Source organism: Tachypleus tridentatus, chromosome 5 (assembly GCF_004210375.1).
Source record: "Tachypleus tridentatus isolate NWPU-2018 chromosome 5, ASM421037v1, whole genome shotgun sequence".
In the NCBI taxonomy this organism is placed as follows: Eukaryota; Metazoa; Arthropoda; class Merostomata; order Xiphosura; family Limulidae; genus Tachypleus; species Tachypleus tridentatus.
In genome coordinates, this window is record NC_134829.1 from 54985001 (window position 1) to 55011475 (window position 26475).

Below are 26475 nucleotides of genomic sequence, written 5' to 3' on the forward strand. Positions count from 1 at the left end.
TTTATAACCTACCATAATGACAATCTACAGTTTTGAATGTTTGAACTGTTAGCACAAAATTATTTTCTTACAGTACTTCGTGATATATCAAAATATCTACACACTACAAGCAGAAAGTAGGTAGAAATACAGTAGTTAAATGTCACAAAATCTATGTGAAAATAATGAGGCAAAGTGATAAAAGTACAATGAGTATAAGAGGTGAACTTGGACTAATTAAGTGCTTTGGAATATATGGCTTCGTTTTATTCTCATTATGTATTCCATAATACTTGAATTTCCCCATGGCTACCTTTTGGGTCATAAAGGTCTCTTACAGTGACCACTTTATTATTACTCTATTCCTGGTCATTTTGTAATTGTTTAGTTAAATTTTTGATGTATTTATTTACAAATAAATATATATATATACATACACACAATTTCATTATTTTCACATGGATTTTAATCACATTCAAAAGAACTCTTCAGTGCTAATTTAAATTATTTAGCCACTGTAGTATTTGAAAAACCAGATCTAACGACAACAATAACACAGTTGTAATATGTATATCAACAAGTTTTTTACCACCTGGGTTACTGGACCTAAGGATATTCCCAGATAAAATTAATTTCATGCATAATAAAATATACCGCTGGCAAAAATCTTAAGGCCAATGAACATAAAGAAAAAAATATGCATTTTGCGTTGTTAGTCTCAACCACGTATTTGAGTAGAGCCTCGAAAGATGAAAATAAGAAAAGGGAAAATAAAAACTTTTTTTGCATTTAATAGAGAAAATGTAAACACTATGAAATTAGCGTAAATACTAGCTGGTCAAAAGTTTAAGACCATACCAAAAAGAAGCCCTAAACAGGGTAGGAAATGTTAAACAAGAGGTCTCAGTAGTGAGTTGCACGGCAGTCATTGTGAATAACTTCAAACATTTGCTTTGGCATGGTCGATATAAGCATTTGCAGAAGGCTGGCTGGAATGTTATTCCAAGTGGTGAAGATGGCTTCACGAAGATCATGAACTGTTTGGAACTGACGTCCATTTCTACGGACTTCTCTTGCCATCCACCCTCAAAGCTCTACTCAAATAAGTTGAGTTTAACAATGCAAAATGCATACTATTTCTTTCTTGGCCTTAAGATTTTGGCCAGCAGTGTATGTAAAAATAATAAAATAGCCATATTCATGAAAACACTTCTTAAATAGTCTGAATTCACCTCAGATTACATAAAAATAATAAAATAGCCATATTCATGAAAACGCTTCTTAAATAGTCTGAATTCACCTCAAATTACATAAAAATAATAAAATAGCCATATTCATGAAAATACTTCTTAAATAGTCTGAATTCACCTCAGATTACGTAAATATAATAAAATAGCCGTATTCATGAAAACTCTTCTTAAATAGTCTGAATTCACCTCAGATTACATAAAAATAATAAAATAGCTGTATTCAAGAAAACTCTTCTTAAATAGTCTGAATTCACCTCAGATTACATAAAAATAATAAAATAGCCGTATTCATGAAAACTCTTCTTAAATAGTCTGAATTCACCTCAGATTACATAAAAATAATAAAATAGCCATATTCATGAAAACACTTCATAAATAATCTGAATTCACCTCTTATCATCACAGTATTATTATAATTTTTACCCCACATTTCAACCTCTCCTAATTTATATTGCTTAAACATTTTGATATACCACAAAGTACTGTGGGAAGATGCCAGTTTGAACACTCAAAATTGTGGTTTTGCCACTTTGGTAAATGATGTAAAATTTTTTTTTTAGTAGTATATTCCATTTTGTTTTAGAAATAATACTGCAGAAAGTTCAAATATTTAAACAGAATCATAATCTATAGGCCTAAAACAGATAAAATATCTAAAACTAGATTTTTTTGTTACATTTTTTAAAATTTATTTATTTCAGGTTCAAAAATCAAAAGTGCAAAAAATACCATTTTTAGTTATCTCCTGTAGGTCTCTGCTAAAAAAACCTTTCATTCAATTACATAACACATCAGATGGGCTTGACGACTTAAGACAACAGATTTTCCGAAACATTATTTACATATGAAATCACTACTTAAAAAGTTATGCCTAAATGCCGAAAGCTGACAAAGCATTAGAAACCAAAAGGCCTAAAATTTATAACAAAAATCACATAAACTACATATACATATACACCCTACATTCCTCTTAATTTGGCTATTTTGAATTCAATTATCAGATACAATATTTCAGGTAATGTTGTAAAGCTTTCAGTATTGATTGACATTCAATGATAAGATTAACAAAACAAAGACTCCACATGTAAGATTTATTTTATAAAACTTTTGTTTTTAAGATAAAGTATCAGTGGCTCTAAATAACCAATGAATGAAGCAGTGGAGAATATGCTGTGTTAATCACACCAAATCTGCCATGTCCAGTGCAAGTGGATTGTAATTATTATTAAATGCAAAATTAAAGAAGCCTCACTTATACAACAACTTAAGCCCAAAATAAACCAATACAAAGGAACACCTTTATATCTATATTAAAATATAATAAATAATAATAAAAAATAATATAAAATTGTATATTCAAACATCTAAGCCCGCCCTCTACATTCCAACACTCAGTTACACAACCCCTTTCAAACATGTGGTAAACTTCCGATCAGTTACCTCTCTCTTTCTTTGTGAACCTGACGATAACCAAAGAAGGTTGAAACGTTGTTCACTCTTCTACGTAAAAAATTTTCTCAACCCAAATGAGCCATTTTTACATATATAATTTTATTTAACATTTACAAATCTTTAGGATGAGAACTAATAACTCAACAGCACACTCATTCATTTAACATGTAATGCTGATTACTTATATCAATTTATTGGAATTAATTTTTTTCTATCACTCATAATAACTGGTGAAACAACTACAGAGACAATGTGAAGATACCAAATTATTAATTCTAACAACCCATGGATGAAAACATGGGAGAATCCATTACAACGTCAGCCACACATGACATGCACCACATTCAGTGCTGATGGATGAAAACATGGGAGAATCCATTACAACGTCAGCCACACATGACATGCATCACATTCAGTGCTGATGGATGAAAACATGGGAGAATCCATTACAACGTCAGCCACACATGACATGCATCACATTCAGTGCTGATGGATGAAAACATGGGAGAATCCATTACAACGTCAGCCACACATGACATGCATCACATTCAGTGCTGATGGATGAAAACATGGGAGAATCCATTACAACGTCAGCCACACATGACATGCATCACATTCAGACATGCATCACATTCAGACCTTTTCCAGAACCAGGTTTCATCAAGCTGGCTGGAATATGACAGACAGGTGTTAAGCAAGTTAACTGTAGTTAAGTTACTTTATTTAAGTCACTTACAAATAAGAATTTAAAGTAGAATTAATAACACAACATTATTTATTTACCAAATATTATATCATTCGCTTCAAGTCCATAAATAAAACTTACACAAAATAAATAGTTTTATAGCTCTGTAAAGCCTTACTTATCATTATCTTCCCACAAAAATAAGAAAACTCCAAATATAAAGTTTTCAAATATTCTGTACTATTTTTTTACACACATACAACCAGCCTTATCTAACCAGAAAATAATATTACTGAAGTGGACTACTCGTAACATTTCTTACTGTGTTTCCATTAGATTCATACAATGGACACTTCTGACGTATTTTGTGCAATTCCATGTTTATTTGTCGACTCAATACAGTCATTGGGTTTCCACCTATTGAAAATAAAGTTAAGTTGGTAAAGTAACTGATAGTTATTTGATATTTGTATATTTTTATTCTCACTGAATATTTAACTTTTTCAAAGGTAGTTTTAATATTTGTAGTGTCTATATTTATTTTTGTTCTCAATAAAAACACAAAGTAATAGAAAAGATTTTCAAATGTTGGTTTAATTAAATTCTTCATATTTTATAACATCATCATTTCTGTTCAACTATCGTCAATAACGAAACCATAGAATTGGGGTTTGGTTTATCCTGACATTCAAACAAACCATATTACTGAAAACTCTTTTCACTTTATGACTGAAAGAGGCTTCTGTGGAAGAGTGCAAGGAGATCAAATCTTACCCTGAATAGTTATAATAAAAAGATGCCTCTCTTGTTTTCAAATAGCACAAATACATTCCTGAATACTGAACTTACTAATATTTTAAATAAATAACCCAAAGACCAGTTTAAGTAAGTTTAGTCTTGATCACAGATATGTTTAGTGAAACACAGACAATTCTCTCAGAAGATTATCAGATAAACATTGAAAGCAGATCCTTAATGATTCATCCTGATTTACCTCAAAGATGGATCTTAAGACCTTATTACTTGATCAGAATAACAGATAATTCTGTTATTTCATGAAAACAAAATGCAGCAAAATTCAGTACACACACTGAATATAAATGCGCTCACTTACCTAAGCCTGTAACAACCATAGCTCCAAGGTCGGCTATAAAATTTCCCTTTCCAAACGTAGCAACTCTTCCACCAACTCGATCCTGTGGTAATGTAAACAAATATGATACATCTGTAAAGTTCAATATCTTTTATTCTTACTGAAATATTTCTTACTGTTTTCAGTGGTATTTCTTATTGTATTTATATCCCTGTCATTAGTAAAAATGCCTTATGTTTTATAAGCACAACTTATGCCACAATAATATTTTAATGTTGCTTCAAGCATTATAATTTCAGGTTTTTCATTTCTGGGCTACACATACTTGCTTAAATGTTTACGTATTTCTAGAACTTCGGAAAATTTTCAACAATCTTTTAACAATATTTTATCAGTCACCATTGATTAGTTTTAGTGCTTTATATTGTAAAATATGTTTCGATAATTTTAATTGGAAAATGACAAAAAAACGGGTCTTGTGTTTGACCCAGAACACAAGTACATTTTTCATTGAATAAAGTTTTGGTCTATGCGATTTAAATACAGTTGTGAATTAGCTAGAACTAGTTTAAATATAAATATAAATCAGCTAGAACTAGTTTAAATAAACTTTGAATCATCCAGGACTGGCATTACAAAATAAAGAAAGTGACAACCATACCCGTGATTCCAAAACTATTACTTCCATTCCAAACTGCTGAAGTTGTTGTGCAGCTGCTAAGCCTGAAATTCCTGCTCCAATCACAATCACTTTTCCATGTTTCTTTACTACATCAAAAGATGATTACACGTTCAAATAAGCTTGTGTCTTCTAAATAACTATGAACTGAGTAATTAAATGTATGTTTCATACAACAAAGATTCCAATAAAAGATGTAGAAATCTTTTTAAAGTAGTGTATTCTTTATCATCCTAACTTGAAATTATAAATAGTTTTTAAGTCACATGTTTTAACTTGTTTCACTAAATACATTGATTTTAAACTGATAAGTTACTCCACATGATACTGAAATTACAGGATGTCAAACACAAAAATCTTAGTTTAAATAAAACTCCTTTAATTTACTTTTCTATATTTCTAAACATGTTTAATGTTCTACTGATTTTTATACAAACAATAAATTCAAATGTAATATAGAAAAGTAGAGAGTAATCTTAGAAAAGAATGATATTCTGACATAATATACTCTTAAGTCAAGTAGAGCCAAAATGTAGATTACTGTTTGTCAAGTGAATTTTTACTATCAAGTAAAGGTTCAAATCTCAAAGTTACAAATACCTGTCTTTGTAAGTAGTAATTCTTATACAGTACAAACCACAAGATGATCATTGCATACAATACTGAAGAATTCTAGCCACTTTGGTTTGCAACAAAAGAAAATGACCAAAAACAAGTAGAATATTTCCACAACAAGAACTGATAATATATTTATCACTTTATGGTATCCAACACAAGGAATATCAAATTTTACAACATAAGTTAACATATTAAAACTTCAAACATCTTGTGCAGAGTAATTTCAATGGAAAAAAAGTAGTTTGCTGAAGTATGACAAAAGTTTATGACTGTTGGAATACACCTTTGATTCTAAGACATTTAACAGAAATAAGTTTCATACATATACAAATTTCATTCAGCCTATGACTATGAGTGCAAGACTTAAGTTTTTCTCCATTGTAATTTTTTATTCATACTTATGTATGTGAAAGGAATGAACAAGAGGAGCTAGTCAAAAGCAATTCCATAATGCCACACTCTCTTCCATAAACATTAAAGTACAAGTCATTAAAAATCTACCAATTCTTATAAACTTTCACCACACGTTATAAGTTTTCAAGAAACAATAAAATGTATCCATCACATTTTTAAAAACCTTAACCAAAACATTATCAAAGTTACGGTTTTTATAACAAATGAGACTTTGAATTTAAATTATTGGCATACTTAGAACATCAAAAATCACCAATTAATTCAACATCATGATGAACATACATTAAGTGATGGTTAAAGTGTTCTCACAAAGTGATGATGCTACTCCATTCCATACTATACCTGGCAAGGGTTTTAATCTTTCAAACACACCAAAATTAATGTAGCCATGTCTTTCAAGGTATGCATGAATTCTCATGACCATAGGCCCATCACCTGTAAAACAGGATTCATTATAGAAAACAGAGTATGCTTCAAATCATTAACATAACAGATGATGTCCACACAGCATATGATTGTATAAAGTTTAGCACAATATATATTGTTTTAATTATCAGAAATCAGGTACATGAAAAATACCGTAACAAGTGCTATCTTATATTTTAAATGGAAAGTTCTCAAACAAATTTCAAATTATTCAGTTTTACAAAAAATACCATTTACATAATTAACAAATTTTAATATATCACAACAATAGTAACAAAACTATATTGTTTTGGTGATTAACAAATTTTAATATATCACAACAATAGTAACAAAACTATATTGTTTTGGTGATTAACAAATTTTGATATGTCACAACAATAGTAACAAAACTATATTGTTTTGGTGATTAACAAATTTTAATATGTCACAACAATAGTAACAAAACTATATTGTTTTGATGATTAACAAATTTTAATATGTCACAACAATAGTAACAAAACTATATTGTTTTGATGATTAACAAATTTTAATATGTCACAACAATAGTAACAAAACTATATTGTTTTGATGATTAACAAATTTTAATATGTCACAACAATAGTAAAAAAACTATATTGTTTTGATGATTAACAAATTTTAATATGTCACAACAATAGTAACAAAACTATATTGTTTTGATGATTAACAAATTTTAATATGTCACAACAATAGTAAAAAAACTATATTGTTTTGATGATTAACAAATTTTAATATGTCACAACAATAGTAACAAAACTATATTGTTTTGATGATTAACAAATTTTAATATGTCACAACAATAGTAACAAAACTATATTGTTTTGATGATTAACAAATTTTAATATGTCACAACAATAGTAACAAAACTATATTGTTTTGGTGATTAACAAATTTTAATATATCACAACGATAGTAACAAAACTATAATGTTTTGATGTATTTAAGATTTTCCTTTCTTTTTCTTTCAACATTTAGAATTCTTTACTTTAATTATTTGATGGATACTGTTGCAGATAAATGAACAACATTTGAAGATCACAAATAATTATTGAATTCCTGTGTTGTTTAAGAAATTAATTTACAGTTTGGTTACTTTAGTGGAATGGGTTAAAAGACAAATGTTACACTTAAATTTCCTCAATACTCCAATCATCTCTAAAAATTTCTTAAAAGGTTATTCTGTAATTTGTACTTGGTAACAAATGTATTGATTCAGTCCTAATTTAAAATCTCTTAAACTAGTCTGGACTTGTATCTCAAGATGGCTGATATGGGTATTAAAACTTTTACTAAAATAGAGAACAACATTTTGACCTTCTTAGGTCATCTTCAGGTTAACCTTTTTCTTCTTTGTTTGAAGAAGTTTGAAACATTGTTTTGTACTTTATTTTAATTAAAGTTTTAATACCCATACCAGCTGTCTTGAGATACATTTTTACTTCAAGTGGGTTTCTCATCATCAAGAATAGTCTGGGCTTGGCATGGTCTGGGGGTTAGAGCTCTCAACTTGTAATCTGTGGTTTGAAGATTCAATTCCAAACACCCAACATGCTTGCCTTTTTAGTCAAGGAGGCATTATAATCTGATGGTCAATCTTACTATTCATTAAAGGAGTAGCCTAAGAGTTAGTAGTGTTGACTAGTGCCTTTCTAGCATTTCACTGCAAGCTTCGGGATGGCTACTTTGAACAATTCAATACAAGTAAGTACATCACCTGTCTTGTTTACAGTGTAGCTCTACAATAAAACTGAAACACTGACTCTAGCCTAAACCTATAGTGTCTGCTGCTCCTCTACATTAGAAAAAGACAAACCTAAAATTAAGCTTTTCAAAATTTAAATTTTAAAAATACTTGAGTTTTATTTTTATTTTCTTTCTAATGTAAATTTGTTTTATTTATCTTTCAAGGTTTTTACTTTTGTGATAATTACTTCTAATAACAATTAACTGAATGTAATTTAATTACTGTTTCTAAAGAAACATTTGCTCATTAACTTTACTTACTGTTGTAAGGAGACTCTATCTGTGGAAGTACATTCTCAAAGACCAGTTGCTGCTTTGGGTTCTCTAGCCACAGTTGTAACTGAAAAATATGTTTCACAGTGGATAATTGGAAACCTGTATAGTGTTTTATGACAGTTTTTGTCCAAATGACAAGCTGCTGCTTTGGGTTCTCTAGCCATGAAATAACTTAATGATGTTCAGAAAATTTGGCAAGCTTTCTGTAAACAAGTCTTCTGCAGACCAAAAAATGAATTTTTTTTAGTATTTTTACTAGAAATTTGTTAATTTACATACAGAATGAAATCATTGACTGTTCTAAGTGCAAAGTGATTTTCATGTTATGATAAAAATACTTTTCATATGAAATGATTTTCAAATTTCATTTGCATAATCTCTAAAACCTCCAACATAAATATTACATTTTTTTCCTGAGAAAAATTTCATATTTTACCTGTTATTTTCTCTAACTTAATTCTATACCCAATTTGACTGACCTGGTAACCACAATTTGACTGACATGGTAACCACAATTTGACTGACATGGTAACCACAATAAGAAAATAAGTCTAAATTACCTTTCATTTTTTTCCAAAAATGACTCAATTGTAACAGGAAACCATAACTGTTTATTTTAAATAATTTTATGCTTGTAAAAGTACAAATTTATTTATACTTAATGTTATTGTTTTATTACCATTTGAAATGTATCTAACTTATAATCCCACCACACAAGCTATAAATCACATGGCAAATACACTGCTCACATTACCATATTGAATTACATAACACAAGCTACTCTCAAACATACCTCATTTTTTTATCGTAACTAATCTAACCTAACAAGTTTCTAATTTTTACATTTTAGTTACTTTTATAATAATAAGTAAAGCAAATACATGAAAAACAAGAAATATGGTAGAGTAATACCTCAATATATGATATAGATGCATTTTTAGAGCTTCATTCATATAATGAAACTTCATATAAAATAAATAACTTATTATTACCACAAGGATGTATTCCCAGCATTTGTAACTTAATATTCATATTGTAAATAAAGAAAATTTACATGAAAATGTCATACAGAACAGTATCAAAATAAGAAACTGAAAGGATCCACAGATGATGACTGTCCACGTTAAGGTTTTTCCTCCATTGGTGAAGAGGGACATTGTGTTTAGAAGAAGGAATGAAATACCAGATGTTTTGCCTTATCACAATTCACAAACACTTCTTGTAAGGAATCACACCCAACACAAAACCTGACAGCTGAGATAAATGTTAATAAACAATTTTGACTATCTTGATGTTCAAGAATCTATTTCTTATTATGTTTGTTTTTATTATTGTTTTATTTTTGGACTTCAATGTAAAATAACAGTAACAAATCCAAAGTGCATTATACTGAAACTTTGTTTATGAAATATTTGCATATGAAGGTATTATTGCATTTACCTGAGTATTTATGTTTTTATTGTTGTTGACTGTAAATGAAACTTAAGCCTATATTTTCATACTAATGGTACTATCACACCAAATATTTTATTTAATTATATACTGCAAATAAGAACACAGAACAATAAATACAAAAAAACAATGTTCTATAACTGTTATAGATTTTAGGGCTTTTCAACATGAAATAAAAGCCTTTAAAAAGACAGCTAAGGTCATTGATGTGTTTTCCATACACATAAACTTGAAATTAAATAACAAATTAATTAATACCCTGTACAAAACGCATTGCAATATGTCACTTTACAGGTCAAAACTATGGATTTCTATTGGTTATTAATAATAATAATGTGTACAATGTCTGATTGGACTATTGGCAGTTTGCAAAATACAGGATCTTGCAGATAGACATGGCAAGTGTGTGTGATTTTTTAGTTTATGGTTAAAAGCTAGAAAAATTATGCATTGCCTGAACAATAACTATGTTATAGTGTGTAATTTACATTAAATCCTGTGCTTCTTGAAGAGGTAATAAATAAATTACAGAAGAAAGAAGACCCAGAGATCAAATGTTACAAATCTTATAATCTGGTGACTGGGGATTTTTTAAACTGTTTCCTTATAAAATTAAGCAGTAAACACTTCATTTGCTAGCAATCTTTTGATGCTGAGTTGAACCATATACAATGATAATAGTGTAGTTTTAATTACATTTTGAAAGACTTTCTCTTGTATAATTTTAAGTATTAAAACTCTCCAGGATGACTAACATGTAAGTGAAAACATCATCGTTAGTCACCTGAAGTTCGTCTTTCCAGTCCTGGTTTCGAGTTATTTGACGTTACAGCCATTTTCTAATTCTATATCAAACTAGATGTACTTCAAAAAGGAATAATAAGAAAGGTCTAATAATTTATGAATTAAAAATTGTTAAAAAGGTCAATGGCCTTCAAAAAAACTAAAAACATTTGTGTAAGGGTTTTATTTGGAAAAGTTTTTTTTCACGTTTCTCACTCCAAGTCGACTGCAAATTTGCACAGAGCTTAGACTTGAATACAGGACCACAGTCCATGTATGGAACAGGCACAGCAGTGGTAGTGCCAGATTAGACCGGCTTAGCTGCAGTGTCAGCAAGCTCATTCCCGTGAATACCAACATGAACAGAAGTGGATAGAAGCAGATGTTAAAGAAAAATGGGCCATTCAGTTTTGAATATCAAAGAGAACAGGGTAAGAACTGACATGAAGCAATTCTAAGGCTAACAGAGAGCTAAGTGAATCAGTATAAATAGTACAGTTCCTGCACTGTATAACTTCTATGTGATCCAGGGCAAGAGAAATGGCATACAATCTGCCAGTGAACACAGAAACTGTAGAAGAAATTCTGCATTTAACAACTGAATCACTGCAAACAATGGCAGAGCCCACAGAGTCATCTTATTTCGAACCATCTGTATAAATGGAAATGGTAGGATAGTTCAAAAGATGTTCACCAAATAGAAAGTGATACTTCCAATCAGGAGTAACTGTCTTCTTCAGATGACTCAAAGAAAGGTCACATTTATGGACAGTAATTAGCTATGGCAATATGAGCTGATCTGTGGATACCTCAATGTCATCCAAAGATGGACCCAATTCATCCTACTGCACTTGGAGATGAAAGCTAAAAGGAACAGTGACAGATCATTTGTTATGAAAAGGTGTGGCTCACTGAGGAAAGAAAACACAACCCCATGTGGGATGCTGGGGTAAAGATTAAAGTTTTGAAGTATAAGTTAAAGATAGTTGCAAACAATGAGGGTGTATAGGGGGTTCATAAGACTCTGTGTACAAACTCTGGACTGGAAAAGTGAGGAAGGCCCCTGTGCAAAGCCAAAGCCCCTGATGGTGAACAGGATCCAACATTTTCAAGGCTGAACATCCTCAGTGTCCTCTTTTCCATCTTTTGGGAGACAGATTGATGTTCCATGCTAAAAATCTATTGTGCCCTTATACACTTGACACATAGCTGCTTGATGTGTGGAATAAAGGCCAGCTTATGGTCAAATATAAGCCCCAAAAACTTTGCCTCAGGGACCATAGGAAGCACAGCTTCACCAATACAGAGTTCAGGATCAGGGTGAATACCCTGTTGACAGCAGAAGTGCATGCAAACAGTTTTGGAAAGAGAAAGGTTGAAACCATTTGCTGTGGTCCACTTCAGTAAATGACTGAGGGGAGTCACCTGATTTTGAACCAACCACGTAGATGGGAATAGAAAGATGATTTGTTAGGCAAATAGAAGATGGTACTTCCAATTGGGAGTATCTGCCTTCCTCAGATTACCTAAAGAAAGGTCACAGATGGGGATAGTAATAAGCCATGGTGGGATGGAGTGACCAGTGGAAACAGCAAGATCACCCAAGGACAAATCCAATTCAGTGAGATGTGTCTGGACATGAAAGCCAAAAGGAAGAATGGCAGACTATTTGTCCTGAATAGTATAATTCACTGAAGAAGGAAGACAACCCCAGGTGGAATGCTGTGGTAAGAATCAAAGTTTTGAAGCATACAGTAAAGAAAGTTGCAAGCAGAGAAAGGCAAAAAGGAGGTTCATACGACTCGGTATATTCAATCTCTAGCCTGGAGAAGTGACTAAAGCCCTAGAAGATGCATGGGGTCTAACATCTTCAAGGCACAAGTCCTGGCAGAACCACAGACCAGAGATCCATAGTCTAGTTTGGATCAAATGAAAGCATTATAGATATTTAGCACACAGCATCAATTCTTTTCCCAAAAGATGGAAGAAAGGACACAAAGTATGTTCATTGCCTTTGCATAGTTAACACACAGCTACTTGATGTGTGAAATGACGGTCAGCTTGTGGTAAAAGATAAGCACTAAGAACTTTTCCTCAGGGACCATAAGAAGAATATCATCACTGAAACAGAGCTCAAGATCGGTGCAAATACCCTAATGATGACAAAAGAGCATGCAAATGGTTTAAGAGAAAGAAAAGATAAAACCATTTGCTGTGGTCCACTTCAACAAATGACTGAAGGTAGTTTGAAGCTGATGCTCAACAAACCTCATGCTCCCCAACTTACATGAGATAAGGAATTTGTTGATGTTGAGTCTGTTTGCAACAGTAAGAGGAAGTTGTGCTGTGATAGCAGTAATCTTCACATTGAAAAGCATAACATGCAAAACACAGGAGACTCCACATTCTTGTGGAAAAGAACATGAAAGTGTCAAACCCACACAGACTTGGAATCACAAGTCCATTAAAAAGCAGAAGTCTCATGAAATGTCGTACCTGAGAAGGTTTACAATAATACATGGAAAGTCAAAGAATGTAGGAAAAAATGCTGTTGCTTGAGAAAGGCTTCTCTGATTAACATTTCTTTCAAGTTGAATCAGATAGTCAACAATGGACTGCTGTTGTCAGAACCCACATTGGGAGAGGAAGTTGTTTAATTTTAGGAACCAAATAAGATAAGTATTAACCATCCTCTTTAAGACCTTACAAATACAGCTCATCAAACCAATTGAGCAATAGGTAGAAGGAATCTTTGCATTCTTCCCAGGTTAGATAAAGAGAATACAATAGCCTGCCACCAAGCAACAGGAAAAACATTTCCCTGCTGCATCTGGTTAAAAACTACCAAATGAATAGCAAAAGAGAGATAGCGCAGCATCTTATAGTGAATATCATCTGGTCTGACTGATGTACTTCCAACCTGATAAAGAGCAAGCTTGAGTTCCACCTTGGGAAAGTGGTGATTATCATCATAAAGATGATGGGTCCAAAATTAAAGGGGTGATTATAGTCATAGAAATGATGGGTCCAAAATGGAAGAGACAATCATTCTACCTGAAACTTGGTGACCAAAAAGGTGGAGGTGAAACTGAAGTGCTTGATACATGAAAAAAGCCTTCACTGAGAGTAAGGATGATGCTTTGGGCATCAGCAAATCATGGCTATTGAAAAGCAAAATCAAAATGGGGGAGGGAAGCATACCATCCACTGACCTTTCGTATCTTGTCCCATATGATTTTGGAACTGGTGGTAAAAGAGATGTTGGTTCCAAAATTCCTTCTGGCTTTAACATCTTACCTGGCAAACACAAGCCTGAACCTTCTGAAAAACAATGAAGTTTGAAAATGTGAAATACCTGAAAAAAAGTATCCCAGGCCTGTTTTTGAGCCTTCCATGCCATTTGGCAGGCAGAACTCTACCATGGATGAAGATACTGTAGAATACATGTTAAAGATTTAGGAATATGATAGCAGCCACCTGGACAATACAGTCATCTATCAGCACCATACAGACAACAGCAAGATCTAGTTCAAAGAGAGCAGTGAATGAAGACCAGTTGGGCTCATCCAATTTTCACTGAGGTGTATGAGATGGGTAGCCTCAGCCACAACCAGTCTTCCTCAAAATGACAGGAAAATGATCACTGCCCTGTGAAAGAAAAGTGAAGGAAAGCAGATGGAAAAACCAACAGCAGTAAATGACTGACCAGATGCAAAAAAATATATATAAGAACCAGTACTGAAGAGAGAAAGGTTTGTGATCCAAGAGCATATGCTCTTTGGAACAACCCCTCCCATCTATACTAGCACCACCCCAGAGGGGATTATGTCCATTAAAGTCCCCCAGGATTAAAAGGGAAAACAGCAATTGTTCAATGACAGCATCAAAGTCTGATTGATCATAGATCTCTCTAGGAGACAGGTGGAGAAAAGAAACGGTGATAATATGACCCAAGGAAACTTAGATGGTAACAGCCTCCACAAGTGTATCTAGTGGCAAAAACAGGAAAGCACGTGTTAGCTGACCAGGAGTGTCATCCATCCATGAACTTGTCCATCACACAATTTGTCATTTTAGTATAAGGAAAACTGCTGAAAGGTGACTGTATCGAAGGGTTTCAGAAACATTTCCTGTAAGGAAAAATATACAGGATGATAGGATTCAATCAAGGCCTTAATGTCATCAAGATTAGAATGGAATCCTCGAGTTCCACTGTATCAATGTGGTCATTTCTATTTAGGTGAGGAAAAATTGGGTGAAGAACCCTTCTGTATACAATCATGTCATTTTTTCTTTATTAGAAGGAGGTCTTTCAACCTCTACAGATTCTGCTCTGATTCGCTTGGCCAAGTCTCTGTCAGTATATGTAGAGTCCAGCGACTGAGAGTGAGAACGAATAACTATTCTACATCTTGGGGCCAAAGAAGATGGCCCAAATAGTCGCTGGAAGAAATGATGAGAATAGAAACAGGAGTAGACATGGACTTGTCAACACACTTATCCAAAGAGAACAAAAGACTCTGCACATGGTTTGAAAATGAGGTACAAATTTACAAGAAGATGAAGACTGTTAAACAACCACATCTTGAAGAGTCTGAAGAGCAATGTAATAGTTTTTATTATTTTATTTTTGGGGGATCCATAATAAGAGAAAAAAGATTTGGTGTCCATTGACCTCCACCCCCACTGAAGCACTACATTCTGCAGTGACAAACAAGGACATTGTGTTCGATATTGATGTTTGGGTAAAGTGCTCATGAAACCCTGATGTTACTGCAATGTCCATAACACCCATTTAGAACATTCAACACTGGTATTCAATTGACCCTAGCCTAATAGGACCACTCAAATGACTCTGGGGGGCCACCTCAAGACTGCCCATCTACAGGAATTCAAAGCTAAAGTGGCAAGTTTGGGTTGGAACTCTCAACAACCAAGATTTTCTCCTCCCCATCATGGGTAGCCACACATGATAAACATTTGAGTGGATGTTAAGATCCCACAGGAGATAAACTGAAAGTGCAGAACATTCTCTAGGAGGTCCCCTCGCCATGTACAGGAATCTACCTTAAGGGGCCCAGTGAGATGACTATCAAAGGGAAAGGGAGGTCATAACAATGGATTCCACTTTAGATGGAGCAAGAATAGGCTATACATCTACATAGTAACAGAACAGAGCATGCAATATCTGAACAACAGCTCATCACACCTAATTAAAAACACAGAGGGCCATAACCAACCTCAAGAGAAGAGCTGTGAAAAAAATATTTGATTATATGGAAGAACTGAAGGAAGTAAAAGGTAAGTGGACAAACCAGGCTGTAGATAAAGCATCCGACACAATATTTCTGGTCATCCACATCCTGGGAGAATAACCATCTCAGAAGAAAAACAAAAACTGTTAATCTGACACCAAAGAATGAACAAACTTGGTTCAAGTGTGATATTAATTCATCTCCAGCCTTCATGGGAATAAAACCTCAGAGAAGATTCATGGAACCATTTCATGGTGCTCTAACCATGTGAGATAGAGAGTACAAGGGCAAGGAAAAGCAGCTGAGTGACCCAGTAGTCTTTAGCAAAAGAAGTTTGTAAGTGTACAAGGTGGGAGAGAATTCCAGAAACAAGTTGCTCTAAAACCTGCACTTGCCAACCATCAGAGAAAATGTTGAATAGCAACAAGAGAACTAGGAAAAGGAGTAACTCCATGAGGCAGGAGATGACAAACTTGGTGAAACTTCTTATCAAAAAAGAAAATAAACCACACAGATGAGATGTCAGCTGATAAAATTTCAAAGTATACGAAAAATCCTCAGGAGATCCAGAATCCTGGATCCATGAACAGAAAGAAAACAACCATCTGGTATACGTCTGTTACACATAGACCTAGTATGGCATAACTGAAAAGTACATAACAAAACCAGTATGCACACTGAATTAAAATGAGAAATAGTATTGGCAAAAAATATTTCTCATGCACACTGGAACACATGTCCAAAATTACAAATGTGATTAAAACAAATTAAAATCTTTTTTTTCTCCTAATTAGTGCAAGAAATCCATCAATTCCAAAGAAAAAAAAAAGCAGAACCAAAGAAAGAATAGGCCTATGTTCCAATGTAAATTGAGATCACTGTATGCACAAGATGTGTCACCTCCTATTACACCAACTACTAGTGTAGTGCAGAAAATATTGATAATACTCACAGCAAAGGGTTAAAAAGAAAATAATATGAAGCAAATCTTTATTTTGTTTCCATCACTGAAAGGCCAGCTTTATACTCTGGTGATTGTAATCGGATGTTGGGGTGAAGAGAAGTCCTACAAATATCAAGACAAGAAAAAACATAAGAAAAACCAAGAACACGACTCCAACAACAGACTCATGGTACCATACTTTTATAATCAGGCAAAACACTTAATGACATATCCTATACACACCATTATGTAACATATTTCAACTACACATGTACACATGTAATCCAAATCATTCTAATCCAATTTGTACAAGTTTCTTGTGTCACCTGTTTAAACAGAAGATTCATATATAAACATCTACATGCTGGTCTGCTGTAGCTGTATGTAACCTTTACTTGTATGAAAGGAATAGCACATGTTTTCGTCCTTGTGACATCCAATAACAACAGGCAGAAAGCACATGGAAACTTAGAAAAAGAATCAGAACGTGTCTCAATAAAAAATATATTCTGTCATGATTATGGAAAGATAAAATTAGTAGCTATTTTAGATGGAATAAACCAAACAAATCAAGGGAGTAAATTATTTTCAGTTCATTTTAATAAAACTCGGTTAATTCCAGTGTTTTCTATCCTGCTGTCAAATACAATGTTTATTTTTATAGGAATTTCTTTCAAATCTGAGAAACCAATACAGCAAATGAGATCTCAGATGATTGTCCACAAGGTAAACAAATGTTTCACAGAATTACAATTAATCATTCCTAATGACCGCAAAAATTGAAAGTTTTAAAATAAGAGGCATGGCAAAAAAACAACCAGGAATGAGGTAATATCAGGACCCAAATAATTTTGCAATAAAACAGATTTCAGTTGGAAAGTATAGCCAATAGTCTTACCAGCCTGTTTCTGACATGCAAGAAGACTTTCTGAGTCTGAGGAGGACCCTGAGCGATATCGGGAAAGCATGCTGCCTCCTGTGCTGTCATTTTGTCAAATGGAAGACGACTCTGGAAAGCAGCGCCTTCCAGGCCTGTTGGATCATCATGTTCACTGTCTATTTCCTCTTCTTCTTCTGGAGCTTTCACAGGAGCTATCGCACTCTGCTTTTCCTGCTTGACCTTGGATTCCTCATCAGAAACATACTCTTCTTCTGATATGTTGGAGGCTTTCTCTTCATTTTCTTTATATTCAACCTGAAATATTTACATACTGTTCTGTAATGTTCACTTTTTAAGATAAATGTAGCTAAAATTATTAGCTGAAAAAAAATGCAATTAATCCTACTTACCCTATTGAAATAGGTAATAATGCAATTAATCCTACTACTGAAATAGGTAACAAGTTTCTTTTGACATTTTATGATACTAAACCGATTCATTGAGAGAATTCTTTAGTAGTACTAAAGAGAATACAGCATACAGAACATTGTGGACTGGAAAAACAAAGGGATTAACACAATTATTCTGGCTGAGAAGCAATGTTTAAACGATATCCTGTGATGCTGTTATACATCATGTTTTGGTCTAGCCAAACAGTAAACTTTCTACCATATGTGTTGTATTTAGTGTTTTATGAAGACCAAAACTGCAAGAAGTTCTTTCTTTGTTGTAGAGCATCTGTGTTCTGAAGTAATTAGTGCACTGCTAACCTAAGTAATCACATATGTGCAAACTAGAATACTACTACTCTGGTTCCACCATAACTAGCATCAATTTCTAGTAGAAATTCACAATCCTCTTGTTGATTTGCCAATAACAGGTTCTAGGAAACTGTGGATTTCCTGTTTGGTCACACGTTAAGGTCATTCCTCTGGTGCTATTTTAACAGGATCTGCAGAGATTCTACTGTACAACTCAGATATTTCACCTTTATTCACAAGAACAAATATTTTCCTGGTTCAAACTTGCCTTTTTAACCATTCAGAATACCATTTTAAGGTTTTCAGCCAAAGACTCAAATGAGAAACCATAAATTAAGACATCAATACAGATGAACCACTTCATATCCTTCAGCAGATGCTCTAGTACATGAAAGTAGTAGGCACACTACATAGACTGAACAATATGACTCAAAACTTGGACATCCCTAATAATGAAACCTATCTTAGGTCTGCTCTCAACATGCCAGTATCCAGATATCAGGCCTAATATCTTGAGCATATGGATCCCTTTCAATATATTAAGACATTCATCTGTTCACAATGAAGGAAAAGCATTTATGGGAGCAACACTGTTCAATGCAGAACCTGAGCACACCTTCCTTCTTCCTAACAATCAATGGTAGAAATAATCAAGCAATCTCTGAAGGCTGTATCATTTTTCAAGTTAACACTGACTGTAATTCAGCACTAGCTACATCATAGTGCTCAAGAAAAGCCTGAGCAGTGGCTAATTGGATGTACATCACCTGTATCTGTCTCACAAATACATTAGTATATCCCATCAACAGATCAATAAGTTTCTGCTGCTGTGTTGAGTGTAGATTTTCTGAACAAATCTCAAGTAACAATTTAGACATTTTGATACATATGTATTAACAGATGTGAAGCGATGCCCACAGCCCCAGTACCACTGCTATCTTTGGTTATTTCCATTTTCTTAACTGTACCAAAAGCCATTCTAATGTTCACCTGGATAACAAATCATCCTTAATAACAAAACAACATTGGAACTTTATCACATCAAACATACAAGTAATGCTGCTTGCTTCTTGACAACTAAAATAGTCTATTTCATCCATGGACCACATAACTGCATAATACAACATTGAGATTTTCTCTGTAGTAAATCACAGAATATTACTTTATAACATGATCACAAAATATCAGTTCACCACTTGCACAGACAAATCTGCAGTATGTTCATTCCAAGGATAGATGACAGAAAAGAGTTCAGCAATAACTGCCTATATTATGTAAGCAAACAGTTGGAGCATGACCCCAATATTCATGTCTGGTTTATCTCCAGTCACCAAAGTAAAATTTATGTCAACTGGTTTTAGTGGTGGTTTACTTGAAGTGTCAGACACACTGTATGATCTACCAATGTTTTAGTTGCTCAATCATTTGCTATTCTACTTCAACACACATATCAAGACTCATCCAGCCACCAGGAAACTAAGTTGACTACAACAATTTTTGGTGCAAGTTGTTCGTTGTACTCATCCAAATATGTAGCCACAATCAACTTGGTTTTTTTCTAACTTCCTGGAGCTCTTCTGCATCTGTTGCACCATCAGGTGAAACCAACAGCCTTGTGTACCTTGCCACACAGCAAAATAAGAGCAGTTTACTAATAAGTAACCCAATGCTCCACATGCTTTGTCCTGCCCTCCCAAAATAATATCCTGATACAGACATAGTTTGAAGCACAAGAACTTTGGGAGGACTAGGACAGCTCTGCCCACTCATTAGATGTCTGTATAGTTACATAACAATACCAGAATTGTTATTTTGAACATTTCAGAAAATTATAATTTCCAACAAGATACTTTACTTCTGCTCACCGACACAGCTAGCATCCCACAATGAATATGTGGAGGGACCAGTACACATTGGGAGGGATTGTACGCGAGAGACCTTGCTACTTCATTATCAGGTATAATCTACTTATAGGTTTGAAAAAAGGTGCGACAGATCTGGGTGGAAAAATTTGAGGAGCACATCCTATTAAAAAAAAAAAACACAGGTTGAGCTGTGATCTGAACCACACCTAATAATTTCAATCTCACTTATAAACAGACTGTGAATAAATTAAGGGATGAACTCCAAGATGTGGAGGGTTTTTTTTGTTGTTTTTTTTAATTTTTTGCAAAGCTATATAAGGGCACTAAGTTGTAGAGTGTGGCTAGGGAATAACAGATCATTCACAAAAAGTTGACTGTGTCCAAAAGTTGATAACTGAAAACCAACATCCATGAAGGGAGAGGGCAAGGATCATACAGTCTTCAATTCAAGTTCAGCCAAGTAGAGGGAGAAATCCCACCACTGATCTGTGAACAGGGCAAAGATGAGAAGTGATATATCATATATATGTACATAATGAACTGGAAACCTGACCTCAAGGTGAATAAAAACATGGTGTCCCTGTAACGTGCTATGCACCACTCAAATCAAATAGACCAGAAAAAACAAATACCAAACACAGCAACATCATTGGCATAAAGACATTAAGGAGTAGCACAAGTGGAAGATGCAGAGCAACCAACATGTGCACCCACCATGAATCACAACATCAGGTTAGTGCACTTTAGAAAAACTGACTGTGGAACCAGGAACATCCTGAAGACCTATGTGAGAACTCTAAATCCTAAACTCAACCATTTTGAATCAACATTCATGCAAGGATAGGATGAGGGATCCCAATTACATGATACGCATGAAGATAATACGTTAGTTGATTTAGCTCTAAATCCACAATTCAACCACTGTGAACATATTTCTACACAAGGGTAAGATGATGGATCCAAATCATTGTCATGACTCACTCAACAGCTGCAACATTCCCCCAGAACATCTACACCAGCAGAACTCCACTGCCATACTCTCAACTGAATGGAGTGTTTACTGTTTATATCGTATATCTCTTATTCAAGGGACATAGAAATGGATACTAATAAGGACTCCCACACTCCACTAAAAGAAATCACAGAACAATGCTTTGGAAAGTCTGGAGGAACATACACACCAGAGACAGTGTAATAGCAGACCAAATCCATTTATTCAATCTGAGGAATGGCATGGATGGGCAACAATTCTCTTCTGCTTTACCTATAAAGTTCATGGGTTAATATAGTCCAGAATGGACATTTTTAAGAAACAAATATATTGGGAGGAATAACTAACAAGCAATCTTGTGGAACACCATATCTGTAGTTTATAAAACTGTAACAAATGGTATGCATTCAGTGACATGGAAATTTTGAAAGTTAAATCAACACGGCCTTATAGTGCAGGTTTTATTTGTAAAACTGTAAGAGACTGTGGTATATCTGGACAGGTACCACTCACTACAGAACAGCATCCTTATCAAATCATGGGATAGGCTCTTGAAAATAATATACATAACAAAAGAAAGCTCACCCAGTTATAGTCAATATTAAGAATGGTAACAGGTGAAAAACAATAACCTGACAAAAAGGAAACAGCAACACAATTCACATAAAGTATGAAAACTGGTCCACATGCCTGCTTGAAGAACTTCCTCCAAACAGAGACAGGACATCAGGAAAAAGGTAAGTAGCCTAATCTAATGGAAAGCAATCTAGAAAAAATTACAAGAAAAAGGAGACAAGGAAGAATAAGCCAACTGAATTAAAACCTGAACCTAATTGGTAAGGGTGGAACGAGAGAGATCATGAACAGATAATAGCACCCAAGGAATGAAAGGGTAGGAGCAGTGATCACAGAAAAGCACGGATGGTACATAGAAGTCTATCCAGACCATTTTGAGAACAGGAAGTAGAAGGAAGGGAAACAGGTGAGGAGGAGGAATCACCCTTCTTTGCCACCAAAGTTATGAAAAAGAAAAAAATTGATCTTGGTTAAGGATAATATCCATGGAAAGGTACAAAGTTTCTTTAAACATTGATGGAAAACGAATTTAACCAATGATTTCCACAGACCAAAAGGAGAAGGAAATATGTCTTAAATGATAAATGAAACATATCACAAGATGACAAAGATTCAACTGGAGGTAAAGTAAGGCAGTGCAACACCACCTTCACATCCCAATCCCAAAGAACTGCACCTGTTGGAGGTCAACTAATCTATAAGGATAGAAACAACAGCAATACGGTACAAGAATGAAAAGTACCAGGAAAAATGAAAAGTGTGGAATAAAGCAGCCCAATAACCCACAATTGTGGAGAGAGAAGCCTCCTGATCAAATAACCAAGTGAGGAAATCTATAATAGCAGGAATAGTGGGACAAGAAGGGGAGAAACTCCCACCCAAAGACCTATAACAAAATGTATTCTACTTATATTGATAAAACTCCATGAAGGAAGCACAAATGAAATGTGCTAAAAACTAAGCTACTAACTGTAGCAAATTAGATAAAATTCAGGCATGAGGATGAAGGTTAGAAATGGCTGGATGTGGTACCTAGGACTGAGGTTGCCACAGAAGGGTTGGAGTCATGGGAAGAGGACACAGAGAAGCAGACTGGATCTAAAGCCATCACAGAAACCATGGCTGGGCTTGCCAGAAATAGGTAAGTAGAAAGACTTGACACAGAGTGATGTGGATACTAGAAATCACCCTTGAAAGAAGTCAGATTGGAGGACACATATAGAAATTTGTCTGTCATTCTTAACTGAATACATTGACAGTCAGTGCAAGTGGCTGAAGTGTCAAAGACCAAAACCAAGGTAACTTTGTTTTGAGGACCATAACCCACAGGATAGTGGCAGTGTGACACTGCATATAATGATAAGAGGAAAATCCCATGAAGGATGGAACAAGTGAAGAATAGGAAAGAGAAATAAGGGATGATTGAGGCTCAGAGTGAGGTAAATGATCATTCAACGAGGAAATAGTCAATTGTTATCTCACCGATTCTATTCTGAATTCCAAAGTCTCCAAATACTAAACCACAGAGAAGAGAGGCCAAGACAAGTCCCTAAGATAATTAGGTGGCAAATAAACTGCATCTCTCCCCAAACGTAAGGAACAATGTGTGCAAATAAAGAGCCAAAGTCAATAAAGTGGCAATATAGATGTAATTAGGGCAAATGTATCCCCCAAAAAATTCTCAGGATCTCTGTGGATGGTGGAAAAGCCCTGTAGGATAGATGTGAGAGTGAGACTAAGACAAGAAAATTGGGCATGGAATAAATTAACAGGATAATCACTGTTTGCCTCCAAATGGGTAAAATGATTCTAAGTGCTGAGACTCGAGGAATGGAAAATCAGCTTGATGGTAGGCTAAAGCAGAAAGCAAGATACAAAATGTTCAGCAAGAACCCCAATATTAGAAGAAACACAAGATACAGAGAGAAAGAAGTATTGTACAATAAGGAAAGGAGAAGGCTAAAACACAACACAACTGTGAACCTCTGTACAAAAGTGCCATAAAAGGCCTACTTGATCCCAGAGTATGAACTTGGGAAGATGGCAAAACCAGGTGGAGGAAAAAGACTGTCAAATGCTTCATCATCCCAAACAGGTTTTGGTTTCTTAGAAAAAAACGAACTACATCAGGAAAAGAAGTTGGTTCAATGTAATGATCAATCTCTTGATGAATAAATGCTGATAACTTCATAGTCAAGGTATTCCTACCCAAAAACTGTGTAAATGTGCTGGTAGAAGTTGTAACCTTCAAAGTAATAACTCAAACTTCAGAATTTAAAATGAATAAACAATCATAATTTTGTTGGTAAAAATAAATAAAAAGTGTGAAAAAGTTTCTAACTCACAATTATGTTTTGTAACTGGTTGGGAATAATAAGTAATTCCATCTGAGAATAAGTTACAAATTAGAACTATTGGATAATAAATAGTAAACTACTTGTGAGTAAACCCATACAAAGATTCAAAACCTGAGGAGAGCACAAACAAAATATTGAAATACAAGCACTGCCAAAGTGACAGTTTGGTAGAACAGCATAGAGGGAGTCACAGGGGGTGCATGGTGCTTCTATTGGGGGAAGTTTGTTAAATGATAAAAATTAGCTTAACCATTTGAATGGAGGGGTCTGGGAGAGAGAAAGGCTTCTAGCATGAGAATAAAAATTTTGCAAATAGAGGGCAGCACTAAATGAGAATAATGACCAGAAATAACATATCTTGATAAAATTACAGATCTCCATGTATGCAACTGGAAATCTTTCATATTATTTTAGAAATCTTGTATTTAAAGAAGTACTCTTGCAATAAAGATAATAATTTGCCCACAGAAGTTTTCCAGGTCTTTGTTAAGTCTCAAGACATAACATACATCTACTATGAGTAATTCTAGCTGAAAGTTACAAACTATTTTGGTTTAGCAACACAAGTTTAATTGACACAAACACGTCAGCTTTGCAACTGTAAACAGGATGTAAGATTACACATTATCCTTCTCAGTAAATATTGTGATTTCCTTTCAAAGACTGTACATGATTTTTTTATTTGAAACTTTTTCTACACAAACATATTTCTTAAGGGAGTTTTTTTTCAGCCATGCCATGGTTACAAACATTTGTTTCATAATCTAAGTCACCTCCAGGTTCTGTTGTTTCCAAGAACAATACCAAAAAGAGATACAAGATGATTTCTTTACAGAACCACTTAATCGATCACTTCTAAGAAAAACGGTCAACCATACATACAGTATGTTCATGAAGGAATTACTTTCCTACTACGATTACATTATTGTTTCTAGAATATCAGTGAGTAACCACGGATAAAGAAAGTTTAATTCAGACAGAACTACATACATAGTAATTGTGCATACATTTTGTACAGTTTCAGAAACGCATGTTGGTGTTTCACAATAAAATCAAACAAAACTGTCTAATGGTCAACTGAAAAGGTTTTACAGTTGGGCAGGCATATTTTTTCAAATATCACCTTGTAGCATAACTACTAACTTAACCACTCCAACTCAATAATATTTAACCCTTTATATTTCGAAATTTATTTCATTTAAAACTTTCCTGAGACTCTGAACTCTTTTTAAACCCATAATTTCTTTTACATTCCACCAGGATTATTTTTACAATTTCCTAATAATCATCACCATACCTCATAAAACTTCATTTTTCATTAATCTTATCTTTCCCTTCAACATCAGGGGTACCCACAGAGAGCATTGCTGAGTAATTAGCCTCAAACATTTCCCTGTTAAACATTTGCTGTCACCATCTGATGTGTAGCTTCACCTGATGCTGCAAGCTTCCAGAATTATGGAGTTAAATTAGTGAAAACAATATTTTTCTCAGTTAATATATTTGGTATTTTTTAAATATATAGCTTGAAAAACAGTTTCATCAGCTGAAACTGTAGAGAGTAACTAAAATATTTTGTACAAAACAACATAGACTATCAGTTGTTTCTTTTGTAAGAAGGGCAGTAGTATAGAATAAATAGAAAATAAAAAAAGATTTTATATATAATGTTAACACATTAAATATAATTAAAGAAACCAATGGTCCATACAAAACTAAACACATGACCAACATGGACAGTGTTATCACTGCCAATGAGTCATAATGTTAAAGGGTTAAAAACATTTAAATTATTCAACCATTCAGAGTCATTGTAATAACAGGAATACATGACTTGAGTCATTTACTGAGAGCACAATATATTTTATCTGGACAAATTTATTTAAATGTAGCTCCCCACAAATTATCAAGCCTTGCCTTGATGACTTGAAGTCTAAATTTGTAACGTTGCTAATGGAAATTAATTTGACTGCAATGTC

The 26475-nt window shown here is 33.9% G+C and overlaps 1 protein-coding gene across 2 annotated transcripts in view; it reads right to left on the bottom strand.

The window, feature by feature from the left end:
• Positions 1 to 26475, bottom strand: part of LOC143251196 (lysine-specific histone demethylase 1A-like) — a 198030-nt gene that overhangs the window by 156367 nt on the left and 15188 nt on the right. For both annotated transcript variants that reach the window (XM_076502615.1, XM_076502614.1), the window contains exons 2-7: positions 17965 to 18261; positions 8619 to 8697; positions 6513 to 6605; positions 5121 to 5227; positions 4481 to 4562; positions 3689 to 3783 (exon numbers count right to left, since the gene is read on the bottom strand). In XM_076502615.1, the coding sequence (XP_076358730.1) occupies positions 3689 to 3783; positions 4481 to 4562; positions 5121 to 5227; positions 6513 to 6605; positions 8619 to 8697; positions 17965 to 18261 (753 nt within the window). The remainder of the gene's footprint in view (positions 1 to 3688; positions 3784 to 4480; positions 4563 to 5120; positions 5228 to 6512; positions 6606 to 8618; positions 8698 to 17964; positions 18262 to 26475) is intronic.